At 44.1% G+C, this 13,928-nt stretch overlaps 2 protein-coding genes and 3 non-coding genes across 14 annotated transcripts in view; all 5 read right to left on the bottom strand.

The window, feature by feature from the left end:
* The window catches only part of wnt5b (wingless-type MMTV integration site family, member 5b), a 42,660-nt gene extending 37,065 nt beyond the window's left edge, over window positions 1–5,595 (bottom strand). For both annotated transcript variants that reach the window (XM_019877044.1, XM_019877045.1), the window contains exon 1: window positions 5,101–5,595. The gene's annotated coding sequence lies outside the window, so the exon portion shown is untranslated. The remainder of the gene's footprint in view (window positions 1–5,100) is intronic.
* Window positions 5,596–5,683: 88 nt separating this feature from the next.
* Window positions 5,684–5,799, bottom strand: trnal-caa (transfer RNA leucine (anticodon CAA)). Its single transcript has 2 exons — window positions 5,762–5,799; window positions 5,684–5,729 (listed from the first exon to the last, which is right to left on the bottom strand). It is a non-coding gene; the product is annotated as a tRNA-Leu (tRNA).
* A 195-nt stretch (window positions 5,800–5,994) lies between these two features.
* On the bottom strand, window positions 5,995–6,110 carry trnal-caa (transfer RNA leucine (anticodon CAA)). Its single transcript has 2 exons — window positions 6,073–6,110; window positions 5,995–6,040 (listed from the first exon to the last, which is right to left on the bottom strand). It is a non-coding gene; the product is annotated as a tRNA-Leu (tRNA).
* Window positions 6,111–6,340: 230 nt separating this feature from the next.
* Window positions 6,341–6,457, bottom strand: trnal-caa (transfer RNA leucine (anticodon CAA)). The gene is made up of 2 exons: window positions 6,420–6,457; window positions 6,341–6,386 (listed from the first exon to the last, which is right to left on the bottom strand). It is a non-coding gene; the product is annotated as a tRNA-Leu (tRNA).
* A 793-nt stretch (window positions 6,458–7,250) lies between these two features.
* Window positions 7,251–13,928, bottom strand: part of LOC109520038 (ELKS/Rab6-interacting/CAST family member 1-like) — a 55,759-nt gene continuing 49,081 nt past the window's right edge. For 7 of the 9 annotated variants that reach the window (XM_019876981.1, XM_019876980.1, XM_019876985.1 and 4 more), the window contains 2 exons: window positions 13,109–13,297; window positions 7,251–9,118 (listed from right to left, as the gene is read on the bottom strand). In XM_019876981.1, coding sequence (XP_019732540.1) covers window positions 8,981–9,118; window positions 13,109–13,297 — 327 coding nt within the window. In that variant the 3' untranslated portion in view covers window positions 7,251–8,980. Of the gene's footprint in view, window positions 9,119–13,108; window positions 13,298–13,928 lie in introns of those variants that run through there. The other 2 variants (XR_002169076.1, XR_002169075.1) reach the window with 1 other exon arrangement.

The raw sequence follows: 13,928 nt of genomic DNA on the forward strand, positions 1-13,928 counted from the left end.
TTGTTAAGGTTGGGTGTGTGAACCGCAATTTTTTTTTTCCAGCCTGAAGCTTCACTGCCACCACGTTGATGTTTCAAACGCAAACGCTGACCCGATTATTCAATAACTGAGCAGGATAATCAATTCTAAGACGTTTCATGGAGTCAATGTCGGTTTTTACTCGGGAATCTGCTCAAATCGTCCAATCAATGCCCAAATTCCGTTCTATCCCTCCTTCGTAGTCATTCTACTTATAGCCTCGCCATAAATCAACCTGTCATTCTCCGTCATGCTGGCTGCATTTCGCTGGTGGGGCTAGTGGCGAACACACACACACACACACACACACACACACGCACACACACACACACACACACACACACACACACACACACACACACACACACACGAGGCTGAGCGATGGCAACGACACATCAACACACAAACACACACAAAGACAAACACAAAGTGTCAGAAAGGAGCTCAAGAAAACGCAGTTACTCACTAGTGTGAATACCGCGCTGATTTTCGAAAGATATTTTTTTCCACATTTTAAGGATGCTGCGGCTGTCTATACGGCGACACCCCAAAAAATTTTCATCACTCAGATACAAATTGGTTTTTTTTTCTCATGCTGAATGGAAACGGCGCTCCGCCAGCTCTTCTTCCTGCAAAAAATTGCATGACTGACGTAGGAGCCCTGAGGAGTCCCCAAGTTTCCCCCCTACATTTTAGAGCGGCCTTTTATTGTGGGAAGCCCAAGGCACTCGTGTGAAACAAAGTTGTTTGCACCATGCGAGGCAAGTGATGGCCATACCTGACACTAATTGGATTCCTGATCCCCAATACAGTAAAACGGCACATTTTATAGAGGCCTTTTATCGCGGGCAGCCTAAGGCAAACCTGGGCAATAAATATGTCACACTTACGTGAGGAAAAAGGTGGCTTCGCCAGCTATTGAATGCTTCTCTCACCTACCTGTTATGGTAAAACGAAATATTTTAGAGTGGGCTTTTATTGTGGGCGGCCCAAGTCACCCCCGTGAGTTGTATGGAATTCCTCGGCAAAGGAGAGATGCTCACAAAGACGGATTTTGATTCGTGAACAATAGTTGTGAGAAATACGCCTTTTGTATCCATTTAAAAAAAAAAAAAAGATGAACGTGATTACATTTATCAGGTCAGATTTTGATTAGTACAGCATGGTGGTGTACCTAATGAAGTGTCCAATGATCGTATGGTGGTTTATGAAAAAAAAATAAAATAGATGATATTACTCCTCCGGCTCAGTGGCGGGTGCAAGTCGCTGATTATATTCCATTATGATGATGGTGATGATGGTCATTTAATGGAGTGCTAACATGCAGAGTCAGTGATTCGGGCACAAAAAAAAAAAAAAAAAATGACGGTTATTGTTCTGCGCCATTTATTTGAAGTATGGTGCGCGTACAGTAAACAAGAGTGATGGATGATCGTCATTTTCTGACACCGTGTCACGGCTCGTATCACGTTTAGCATGAGCGAGGTGACAATTTTTTTTTTTTTTTGGAACGGAGGTGGTCCAACCTTCAATAGAAGCCGGCCACTTTATTAGGTACGCCTAACGGCAGTCTAACCCATGTCAGGGTGGCGTCTACATTTCCCAAGGTCGCGCTTCTCAGGCTTTTGACTCTCTTCCACGGAGTCGTCCTCTCTCTGCGCTCTGCTGCTTCTCCTCCTCTGCATTCTTCTCTCATCCTCCCTTCATCACACGAACACACACACACACACACACACACACACACACACACACACACACACACACACACACACACACACACACACACACTCCAGAGATGTGTCCCGTTGCTCTGACCTCTCTCTCTCCCTCTCTCTGACTAGAGTTGGCGGTCTGCCCAGCTCTTTTTCTTTCTCTCTCTCTTTCTCCTTTGTATCTTTGGTCTTTGTTGGCTCTATCACTCCATCTATTGATCTATCTATTTTTCTAATCTCCTTTTGTCTTGCCTCTCCCGTGTCCACCACCACTCCCCACCCCCCACCCCAAACTTCCCCCCCACACCCCCCACCCCGACTCTTTCACCCTCCCCTCTTCCTCCGTTGCACGTATTGCGCGCATCCTCTTATCTCTTCATCCTCTCGGCTTTCATCCACGCACTTATCTCCTCGTTCCCTCTCCTGTTTTTAACCATCTCAACCCCCCCCCCCCCCCCCCCCCCCCTTTCTTTCTCTCCTGGTTGCTCACTGCTGCTGGGGCCGAGGCAGCCAGCTTAGGCTTGCCTCTCTCTGGGCACGGCGCCCACGGAAGGGTGGGTAAAGATGGAGGAGGCGGGGGAAGCGGGCTTGTGTTGTGTGTGTTGACAGAACGGAGCAGATTTCTGTTGAGTCATGCTTGTCCGGAGTTAAAATTGAAGCATATGTTTTCAATTTTGCTTGAAAAGGTCACTGCCTTTTCAATATATAGCTCGGGGGGGAAAAAAAATAAGGAGACCAGGTCGCCATTTGGCGTCAAAGTCACATTTTTGGTTGTGTATTAACCCTAAATTTGTCTCAGGGAAAAAAATAAGGAGACCAGGTCGCCTATTGGCGTCAAAGTCGCATTTTTGGTTGTGTATTAACCCTAAATTTGTCTCAGGAAAGTGGCAGAGTGTCATGCTGACACATAAGAGGGAATAGCGGACACACGCTAGCAAACTCGCATTGATATCACACGAGCTATGAACCTTGAACAACACAATATGCACAGGCATATATTCTTTATCCTCTGCAAAAACTGCCTCATGACTTGCTTGTGATAGATACAGTAGTCTTCTTCTGCGTTCATCAAATGAATGTGTTGTATTCCTGTGAAATTTATACTGCCCCCCGGTGCCCAAAGCGTGCACAGCAGACATACAACGCCCATTGAATGGAGGCATGAAATCACAAAGCACAATCAGTTCAGTTCTTTACCTTCTATTTATGTCATCGCTGTATGTTTTTATAACGCACGGTACTGTACAGTGCAATTTTTTTTTTCTGACGGTTACACGGAAACGGATTAATAGCATTTACATTTATCTCAATGGGGAAACCGAATTTCTGGGTTGCAAGGGTGGTCACGGAACAGAGTAAGTCAAGGCACCATTGTATTGCCATTTCAAGCAGAAAATGGAAAAATAAAAAGGTCAAATAACAAACAACCAAAAAAGATGTTTTGGGGCTCTTATTTTTCCCCGCAGTTGTCAATATATTTCCTCCCCAAGTAATGCAGGTGAATGGATTACTTCCTGCAGATAGGTCACTCACTTGCGCTCATGTCACGCTCACCCTTTGCCCCCACCCCCTTACGCTCTGCATGTCCATTACTGGACGAGAAAAGTGTCAGTGAGGCAGCGCCATCTGTTTGCGAACTATTTTACTGCAACAAACTGCAAAGTTTTTTTGTGAGGGGGGTGGGAAGAAGAAACTGCAATCCAGCAGCCTATTTGCAAAACTAAAAATACATCGTACGCTTCACTCAAGACATTTTTATTGTGTTTACTCTCATTCACTTCATGGCACAAGCTGCCAAACTAAAACTGAGTGTCGTAAATATATTTCTAAATGACTACTTGGACCATTTTTTGGGTGCTTTTGTGTTTCGAGGTGGTGTAGTGACAAGAAGTCACCAGTAGACGTCACTATTTCTTCTCATCTGACTTGCACTCAAATCCACGTTGCCCACTTCAGTATTGAATTTAAACGTTAAAGGTTCAGTAAAAACTGAGCTTTATTACGTTTTTTTTTGGGGGGGGGGTTGGGGTAGGGGGGGGTTGTGTACTTGTATTGTATATCGATTGTGTACCGAATGAAAGTGACCTGTTGTTTTATGTATGACTAGTATTACTCTGCATGGCAACGCCGCACATAAACACACACAAATGCCTTTTCATTACATTTCTACACCCCCCCCCCAAAAAAAAAATGCTGAAATGCTTGCCCCACTTGAATTAAAACGCAACTTTAAAGGTCGGAGGAGGTTAAATTGGTTATGCAGCGGCGGTGACAAAACGCAGGCCTGCCGCCGCCAGCCAGCCAGCGCTTTTTATATAGACAATGTCTACAATTATGTGCATAGTCCCGCTCATGTAAAATCCACACACATGTACCACACACACGCACACATGGTCAGGAATGAAGCCAAAATATGCCAGGCCCAACCCCGGCAGCCTGCGTGATGACATCACCGAAGCTCCTCATTTCTCAAAGAAATTGGACTATTCGCAGTTAAAGCGTGTTAGCATCCTTGAGTGATTAGTTCCCAAAGGCTCACGGGGACCTGTCTTACCTCACGCTGACACACACAGAGGGGTCAAGCTCATTCCCAAATGGAGAAGTATTCCCAGGATGCACATCAACCAATCAGGGATCATCATTCAAAGAAACTCTTCAAGTGGCGAGGCCACGGCGTTCACATGCACTTTCTATACGTGTGCGTGTGTGTGCGTTAGTTATTCGGGCTCCCATTGGGGATCCGCACACACAAAGGCATAGAAATGCCATACGCTCAGATCCCAACAATGTCTCTTAAGCATCACTTTAGAATCTGGCTGAAGTGTGGTGAGCCAACACAGATGCAGGAAGGACAATTGAAATGATTGAAATTACTTTTTAAAAGTTACATGAGAACTTTTTTTTTTGTTTTTGTGTGGGAATAAGTGTAAAGGGGGGGCCAAGGGGATCATAAAATACAAGCGGGTGTCTAAATACTTTCACAAGTTTACATACCACGTCTATGAAAAGAAATAGTTGCATAGTTCCATAAAAAAAAAACATCATATCTTCCACGCTGAGAGAAACATTTGTGCATCATTTTCACCCAAAATAGAAGGCAGGCTGCACCGCATAGTGAGAGGGCAGCCTTCATTGAGGCCAAAAGCACACACATTGCATTTCACCACTGTCACACAGTTGACATATAGGCACTTTTCTCCACATATAGACTAAACTTTGCGAGGTGGGGACTTTACACGGCAACTTAACATGGTTATAAAAAATGTAATATAAGCAACTAATCACTCACCTGAAATAAATACATAAATAAATAGATAAAACGACACATACATTTCATAAATAACAATAATAATGCTTAAAAAAAATTTACCTTGTGTGCCCGAATCCTTTTGGTGACCTCCAAGAAGTTTGTGAAAGGTGCAAAAAAAAAAAAAAGTGTTGAAACTGCGAGGCAGAAACCCACGTATTGCCGTGCCTCTATTTTGACAGGTATCGCCTTAAAGTCCTCTTTTTTTTTCCCGTGCACAACAGTCCAATTATGACCAGCAGAAGTGATCAGAACGAGTCTCCGCTGAGGGAGGGTTCGGGAAGTCCTTAGAAGTCCAACGTCAAGATTAATACGAACCCGAACTGCTGCGCTCCGATCAACAGGTGTCAGGAATAAAATAAACTCAGTAAAAAAAAAAAAAAAAAAAAGTCCTCTTGCAAAAAAAAAAAAAAGAACTAGAATAGGAAGAAAAGCATGAAGTTGTAATCGACCAAGCTTGATAGTTTTTTTTTTGGTTTACTTTTTGCCGTGACCCAAAAAAAGTTGTGGTTCCGACTGCCGAATCTGCTCCTGCGTGCTGTGTGTCAAAATGAGGAGGAAGAGGAGGGAGTGGGTGTTTCTAAGTCAGGAAGGTGTGTCCATCAAAGTGGACCATATTCGGTAGAGGGGTGGAAAAAAAAATAAGTGTCAGGAGTGGGATTTGAACCCACGCCTCCAGTCGGAGACCAGAAGTCCCTGCGAAACCGCGTGGAAGGTTTTGTACCTTGAGTCTGGCGCCTTAGACCGCTCGGCCATCCTGACATGAGATTTTGCATCTATCTCATAGATGGTGAAAGAAACGTGACAAACAACCAATTTTTACAAATAAATATAAATGCATCCAATAAATTCTGTAATTAAGAAGACGTTACTGTGCCGGCCATTTTGTGTCCACAAATAACAATAAAAGTTCGCGAGCAAGCCATTTTATTTCAAATACTATACATTGCAAAACGATGTCAGGAGTGGGATTTGAACCCACGCCTCCATTTGGAGACCAGAATTCCCACTTTGACTGTTTGTAAGGTACTTAACCTTGAATCTGGCGCCTTAGACCGCTCGGCCATCCTGACACGAACATGTATCCAAGAAAATTAAAGCCACCTCTTATCTATTTTCATTTTTTCCATTGTTCATGGATGATAAACAGATGTGCTGAACAGTACATCCTGATCTATGCCAGACATTTTGTCTAAACATTACTATAATTAAAAAATGTTAGTTCCAGCAATGTTTTTGTACAATAATAATAATAAAAGTGAGGACACAAGCCATTTTATTTCAAATATATTGAAAAAAAACTTGTCAGGAGTGGGATTTGAACCCACGCCTCCATTTGGAGACCAGAATTCCCCACTTTCAGAGAGTGAAAGGTTCTGAACCTTGAGTCTGGCACCTTAGACCGCTCGGCCATCCTGACATAAAGATAGCAAGCTTACATTGCAAATTCTCCAAAACTTTTGCCTTTAGGTAGCGAAATCAGGTCCAACCAATAATGATAAAAGGTTTGTGTACCAGCCATTTTGTGTCAAAACACATCACCAGATTTCATTCGCGTTGTTTAGAATGAGAAGGTTGTCAGGATTGGGATTTGAATCTCCACTATATTTGAATCTAAACCAGCCATTTTGTGTCGACAATAAGAGTGAGCAAAGGAGCCATTTTGTGTCAAAAGAATACAGTAATTTATCAATAGTCAAATTCATTTTCACGTTTGCAATTTTGAACATGGCAGCTTCTCAGTGAAAAAGGTGCTGAACCTTGGGCCTTAGACCGCTCGGCCATGCGAACACGAGTAAATGAAGGCAATGAAAACATCAAATTAGATTAAGTTACAATTGTGCAATGAAACGTGGCAAACAGAAGAGCGCACCAGTTTGTGTCAGAAGAGTACAGATGGATAAGTGGACTTTGAAAGAAGTCGTTTCTGGACATTTTGCTGGGATGACAGCTGCTGAATTGATGTCAGGAGGGGGATTTGAACCCACGCCTCCATTGGGGAGCAGAATTCCCATTTTGACCATGTGAAATGTATTCAACCTTGAGTCTGGCACAGCTCAGCCCATCTTGACATGAGCGGGACATCTCTATTTTACAAACTTTAAATAAATAAAAAAAAAAAGATTATTGCTGATGAGAAAACATACTGCAGTTATTCAGACATGTCCAGATATTCATACAGGCATTGCACAAAAATAAAACATCAGGCTGAACAGCTTTTTTAAAAAAAAATTTATTGATGGTCGCAAGCTTAAAAAACACATTCAGGTGAAAACAAGCCTTCATTTAGAGAGCCCGGGTTCCCAGCTCATGATGACGGGAGGTGAATTCTTGAGTCTGGGACCGCACAGCAACCCTGACATACCAAAGGATTGCTATTCCAACCAAGGTCGCCGCTCGGAGCCTCATCTTCAGTTAGAAGGTGAAGAGTCTTCGGGACGTTTGGAGTGTCGGCGGCTCACAGCTTATTTTAGCAGCTCGGCTCCTCTCCACATTGTTTGGATTTGCGCTCCCCGATGTCCTTCTCACATTTTGTCAACCTTCTTCCCTCTTTTATTATAAATAGGCTTCTTCGAAATGCTCCCACAGATACATTGTCTCAAGGACGTCGTTGTTTTTTTTCTCCCCAGGGGCGGGCGGGGGGGATCACCGATATCACCGACAGCTTACGCGGGTGTTTAAGGCGCTCGGTTTTTGATACCGATCTCGTCTTGGGTCGGGTTGGATCAAAACGCGGCCCGCTTGTCCGCCCGCTCCCGAATTAATCCCCGATCATAAAACACGGGCGCATTTATCGTCATTTGCATGCATGTGAGGCTAAATATTTGTACGGCGTATTTATTTACCGTGATAAGACTCATTAATGTGTGTGATTTAGTGCAGATCCACTAGCGGTTTACTTTGGAACGCCTCGTTGGCCGCGCTGGATGTCCCCCCCCCCTGAATGCACCTCTGTATGGGCCTGCACTTCAATATGGAGCTCAAGTGATTAAATAAATACCAAGCAGGGGTCAGAATGGAGTAAAAGTCAGAATATAAGTCGGGTTGTTTTAGAGTTCATGGCCGCTTCTTCCATCCGCTGTCTTCTTTTTTTTTTTTTTTTTTTTTACGACAGTAGATGGGGAAAGCAGAATGCTATGTGAAGGACAGGTAAATGTGGCTTTTATACATCCTAAGGTGGAAAGAATGTTAAGTGCAACAGGAAGAGGCCGTCGCAAAGGCTAGATAGGGAACGAGAGCGAGCCCTGGAATCATGTCATTGCAGCGGGAGGGGGGAGGAAAATAAAGCGGCCGCGGGGTCAAGATAAGGCGACGTTCGCGAGGGGAGCCGATAACGGCGTAGCGGGAATGTTGGAAGCTCCGTTTGGGGGGACATATGTCTTGACGGCGGCTCTCCCAAAACATGATGAGGTGCGTTAGAAAATGCTCTTTCACAGTCGAGAAAAGATAGATTCGCATTTTATTCCATTTCAATTCTTTTGCCCACCCGCAGTTGCCGGGAAGTCTATTATGGTAAACAATTCAAACCTGTAACGTTTCCCCCGCTGGTGACAACCAAGCATATAACTGGAATTATAACATTAGTGTTTTACATTTATACGTATTTATATATATATATTAGCAAAAGCAAAATATTTATATTCTCTCCATCCCCGCCCAGAAAGAAAAGCAGAAAAAAAAAGATTCCTCCTCGTGTTATCCTCCACACAGTTGATAGTAAAGGGATTATTGCGAGTGTTCCTGGCACAACGGAAGGCTGACAGAAACCATAGAAGACGACGACAAAAACAAGTTAGCAGCAAAATGGCGGACTCGAAGAACAGTGTGCGCTTGTGTCACTCAGTCCTACACAGGTGAAGGGGAGGGGGGGGTGAAAAAAAAAAAAAAAAAAAAGCAACCTGTGGACAGAAGTCATTTTGGTGACAGCGATGATGGAAACGCGTCAGCTGCTGTCCTCCAGGGCGTTGACGACCTGCTCCAAAATGTCGGGGCAGCGGTCGGCGATCTGCTGCAGCACCTGGTTGGCGTACTCCTGCAGCTCTGCCCCCTCCCGCTCGCACAGTGCCAACTCCGCCTCCAACTGCCGAGCAACAACAACAACAAAAATGAATAAAAAATACTGGAACATATCATATGGAGTAAAATAATAAGAACCCTTTCATGCACCCTGATAACGTGATAAGCTGCCCACTGTAGTAACCGCTGTCCCTCAAAGGGTTAATCCGATCGGACCGTGTTCATCTTTTCTCACAGAAACTACGTGATCATGTTTAACACACACTCCACTCACACAATGGTACATATCAGACTATGTCCGCCCCCCTCCGCCCGACCGTGCGATTCCGCCTGTCCCGTGGCGAGCGGAACATTTCTGTGAGAAAGTGCCGCTGCTGTTTGCTTTGGCTGCGACTTGGCCCGCTGCGTCTAACCTGACTGCCTTAACGACCAATACATCTGTATCAATACAAGCGCTGCTCAAGGAGCCTGTGTAACACAAGCTAACATTAGCCACTGTGTGTGTGTGTGTGTGTGTGTGTGTGTGTGTGTGTGTGCGTGTGTGTGTGCAAGCTGAGCTCAAACATTACCAAACATTTCAAAGGTTAAATCTCAACTGCTTTCAGCGCTCTCATCTATTAGCCGGCGATCGCAACGGCACATTAATACTCATGTGTAGAACATCTGGTGGTAATGACGATGTTAATGAGTCATGAAAATCACACGAAAAGTATTCGCCATCCATATATCACGCTTTTTTTGGTATTGTTGTTTGTTCTTAATACAGAGGCGACTTGAGTTTAATCTGTTCTGTGACCTTGCGTGTAACTAGGAACACCCAAATCATCCTTCCCCACTGAAATGAATGGAAGTGCCGTTAATCTGTTCCAGTCTCCCCTTAAAACTTTTAAAAAACTTATTTTTGAGGGGGGGGAGGGTGAAACCCGAATGACAAAAATGACTCTAACAGGGGTTAATTATTTTTTAATGATTTGATGTTCCTCTCAATATTGCAATTTAATATACAATAAATTTTCAAAGGTTCTGTTTCCGTGTATTTTTTTTTTAAGAAAGACAAGTAATGAATTCATCTGTAGTGCATCTCAATTTTTCTTTTAAGTCATATAAAAAAAAAAAAAAAAATTATACAGACACCTGCGTATGTGTCACTTGACCTAAATAGATCTAAAAAGGTCATGTCCAATCTGCGCGGTCATGTCTTACGGTGTTGCATCAGGAAACTAACAAAACATTTCCCAATTTTTAAAGCGCTCAACGGCTTCGGCGGCAATCCCGCAGAAAAAACACGGCCGTAAAGATTAGATCGGGCGCAGATAAAGACCGAAGCCTGCTGCCTATCGTCTTCTGCCTCTCGCAACCTTGACCCGGCCGACGCTCGAGACACGACGTTTAGAAATGGCGAGGACGCACCCCACGATGCCCCTTGAGAAAGCACAAAAGGAAATCAACCACGTTCGCACCCTTCGAGTTTCTTCTTTGTCTCCTTATGATGATGAAGGTGACCGTCTCTTCGAGATACCGCGGCAAGCGAGCGGGGATGAAAAGCGCCGATAAAGAGCCAAGATATGTGTGCGAGAGTGTGTTACGTTGGAGAGGATGATTTTTTTTTTTACTACAGCCATTAAAGTGCCATTATATATATATATATATATCTGAATGTATGCGCACCAACACGCCAGTTATCAGAGTAGGAACGAAGCGAGAAATGCGTGTGCGTGTGTGTGTACCTTGAACGTCTGCAGGGTGGAACACAAACGTATTGCTGATGATATAAGAACATGAACCGTACGTCATCAAGGCCGATTTTACTCCGTACCCGTATTGTAATGGCTTAAAAGTGAAATACAACTGAACTGTATTGTTAATTGTCTATAAAAAAAAAAAGAAAAAAAAAACAAAGAACCGTACTGAATTTAAAAAGTCAAATATTGACTCGGTAGTATTCGCCGATACTGAGGGCCGATACCGAACTTTCAATTCCCACACCGACAAAGAACAGAGGCCTGTCTTTCCGAAGACGATGATACGCCGATGTGTCGAACTATCGCATGTCAGATTTTGTCCGTCTTAAATATCGGCAGCCTCCACGAGTATCGTTACCTTAAAATAAGTCTGGTAAGGGCACCGATACCCGGGCATCGATACTTGCCCATCTCTAAAAAAATTGTATTTAATTGAGTGAATGTTTCGCACGGTACATTTAATGATTATAAATTAGCATTTACTCTTAAAATATTTATTGACATTGAACTTTCACATACGATCTCTGATCTCAAATTCCATCGCAGCGCTGCAAACCAAGTAATATCCAAAAATACAATAGCACCATTTCGATTTTCGAGCCAGATGGGGCCCACTAACAGCTGTCAGAAAACCGCAGTTGTTGGTTTGCATTCAACTTAAGAGATGCTCGCCAGCTGACCATTTCGGCCAGGAAGAACTGACACTAAATTCCAAAACCGTGATGCCCAAGCGATGCGGCTGCCTCCGCGGAGCCCACAAGTGGTGAAAAAAAGTACCTCGTGGGGTTGGGGGGCGGAGTTGCAACTGTGCTTCTTCCAGCCATAAAAGCTGAAGACAAACACAACTGTTTGTTTATGTGCGGAGGGTGATTCAACTTAATGTGATAATTGCTGTTTAATATCATATCTCCTTGGAAAGGAGGCTCAAGTGAGTCGGAAATGAGATTAGGCAAATACGGTAATATTCCAATGAATAATTCAAGGGAGATGTAAACAAAACAAAACAAAAAAAGAACACGTTGGGCGTTTTGCCGCCGCCGTCGTCGTGTCGGAGGGAGACTGCCAAATGTTCCATCCTGCATTATCAGCAGCCATGTTGGAAAAGGTTCCGCCGCCGCCCTGTCCTGTTTTTGTATCGCTCATCTCACGCTGACGTCTGCCAGTCTGGGGAGGGGGACGGGGGGGGGGCTTGGCGGGCCGCTAAAAAAAACAAACATGGCGTCGCTCCGAGACGGTGCAAAGTGTGATTTTCCCACCACCGGGATAATAAACATGTTGTTAAATTAATACCTCGACAAGCAGAATTGTGGTGCTTTATTTTGGTTTGTTATATTTGACATCTTTCTTTTTTTGTCTGTCCTTTGACATATAAGCTAGCAAGCATGTATATAAAAGAAGCTCTTGTTGCTTTTGGACAATGACATGCGCACACTGCAATTGTCTGCTATTTTGTTTCATTACCACGATTCCAAATAATTTCTCTTCTCCTTCTTTTGGGACAGACAAAATTCGACGACAACGCACTCGGGATTCATAAAGGACAATAAAACAGTTCATTAATTTTTTTTTTTTCCAGCGACAACAAAACACGGGCAGTGAGGCGACCCGCGCGCTTTGGCTTCGGCCAGGGGCGCAGGTCGGAGTCTCCGCTGTGCTCATTAGTGACGTCGTTCAGCCGTGACGCTTATTATTATTATTATTATTATTGGCAGAGATAGAGCTCCCAGTTTTGGACGGCATTTTCTTTGGGATGCATGCGCGCACGCTGCCTCGCGATAACCGCGGGCAACGGCGACAAACGCCAGCGGGAAGCCGCCTCGACGACGCGATGTGTTGTTGTGATTGCAAAGGCGCCGCGGTCGCTAAAAAAAAAAAACCCAAAAAAAAACAATCAATCAAGAAAGAAAGAAATAGCCGCCGAGTGACGCATGGCTGTGGCTATTGTGTGGAAATGAGTTCGAGTTGAGACGCGGGTGGGACATTTTTTTGGTTGTTGTTTTTCCTTCTCGATGCTAAACAAATGGTTTGAGACTGAAAAAGGTGCTTTCATATGTGTCATTTTTATTTTACGTTCTCCCCTGCCTCTCCCCCGAATTTTACTACCCGTCGCCTGAGTGTATTTCGATGCACCCAGAATGAAATCACTGGCGATAAGGCACTTCAAAATATCAACCTGTCTTGCGCGGAGTCGCTAACGAATGGACAAACGAGCACTTTCATGGCACGCGCACAAGTATTTTCAGGTGTCACGGAATGCAAATGGACGTTAAAGCATCCTTGGGTAGTTTTCGCGGGCTGATTGGAGCGCCCACCTGTTGGTGCGTCATGCCGTGCAGTTGCGCGTGCCAGGTGGCGGCGGAGTCGGCGCGGTGGTAGGCAGGCGGCGGGGCGAAGTCTTGCAGTATGACGGGGTCTCGCTCCTGACACAAGGAGGTCAGGTGACTGATGTACAGCTTCAGCTTACTACGGTTCTGGTCCAGATCCAGGAGAGGAGAGAGAATCTGAGGAAAGAAGAGTCGTTTTTAATGACATTAAAAAATAAATAAATAAATAAAAAGAATGTGACCATTATTTTTTGATAATTTTTCAAAATTGTTCAGCTGTGCTGCGATTTGGATCCCTTATGCGCGGAACGGTTAGCGAGCGAAAAAAACGTCTGTTGCCTGCTTTGTGTTGGTTCCAGTTTCCACATATTGGCGTAAAATGTTTACAAGGCAGTTTAACAGTTGTGTGAAGTCAGTAAAACAAGAATACAACTCCCATTCTTTAGCGAGCGTTTGTGTCCCATAAAAGGTTTTAGAGATCCCAGTTGTGGTGGCGACTCGGGAGGGTAAAACAACTAGACTGAAATAAATCATTAATAGATGCGATTTGATTAAAATAAAAAAAAATTCAGGGGAATAAAAACCATTCACACGGACTAATGTTGCTGCAGGATCAGCACCAAATAATTAGCAAATTTCATGCAGACTGACGAACGTTGAGCCCGTTCACAACAGCTGAATCGGCGTATTCACTCGCTGACGCCCACGTCACTCACCGGTCCGCCTATGAAAGCGCCATACACTCAAAGTCACACGTTCTATGTGCGGAATGCGAAATAAGCCAAAAATAAATTTTGGGACAACTGAT

This window comes from Hippocampus comes, unplaced genomic scaffold, assembly GCF_001891065.2.
Source record: "Hippocampus comes isolate QL1 unplaced genomic scaffold, H_comes_QL1_v1.1 scaffold127, whole genome shotgun sequence".
NCBI lineage: Eukaryota > Metazoa > Chordata > Actinopteri > Syngnathiformes > Syngnathidae > Hippocampus > Hippocampus comes.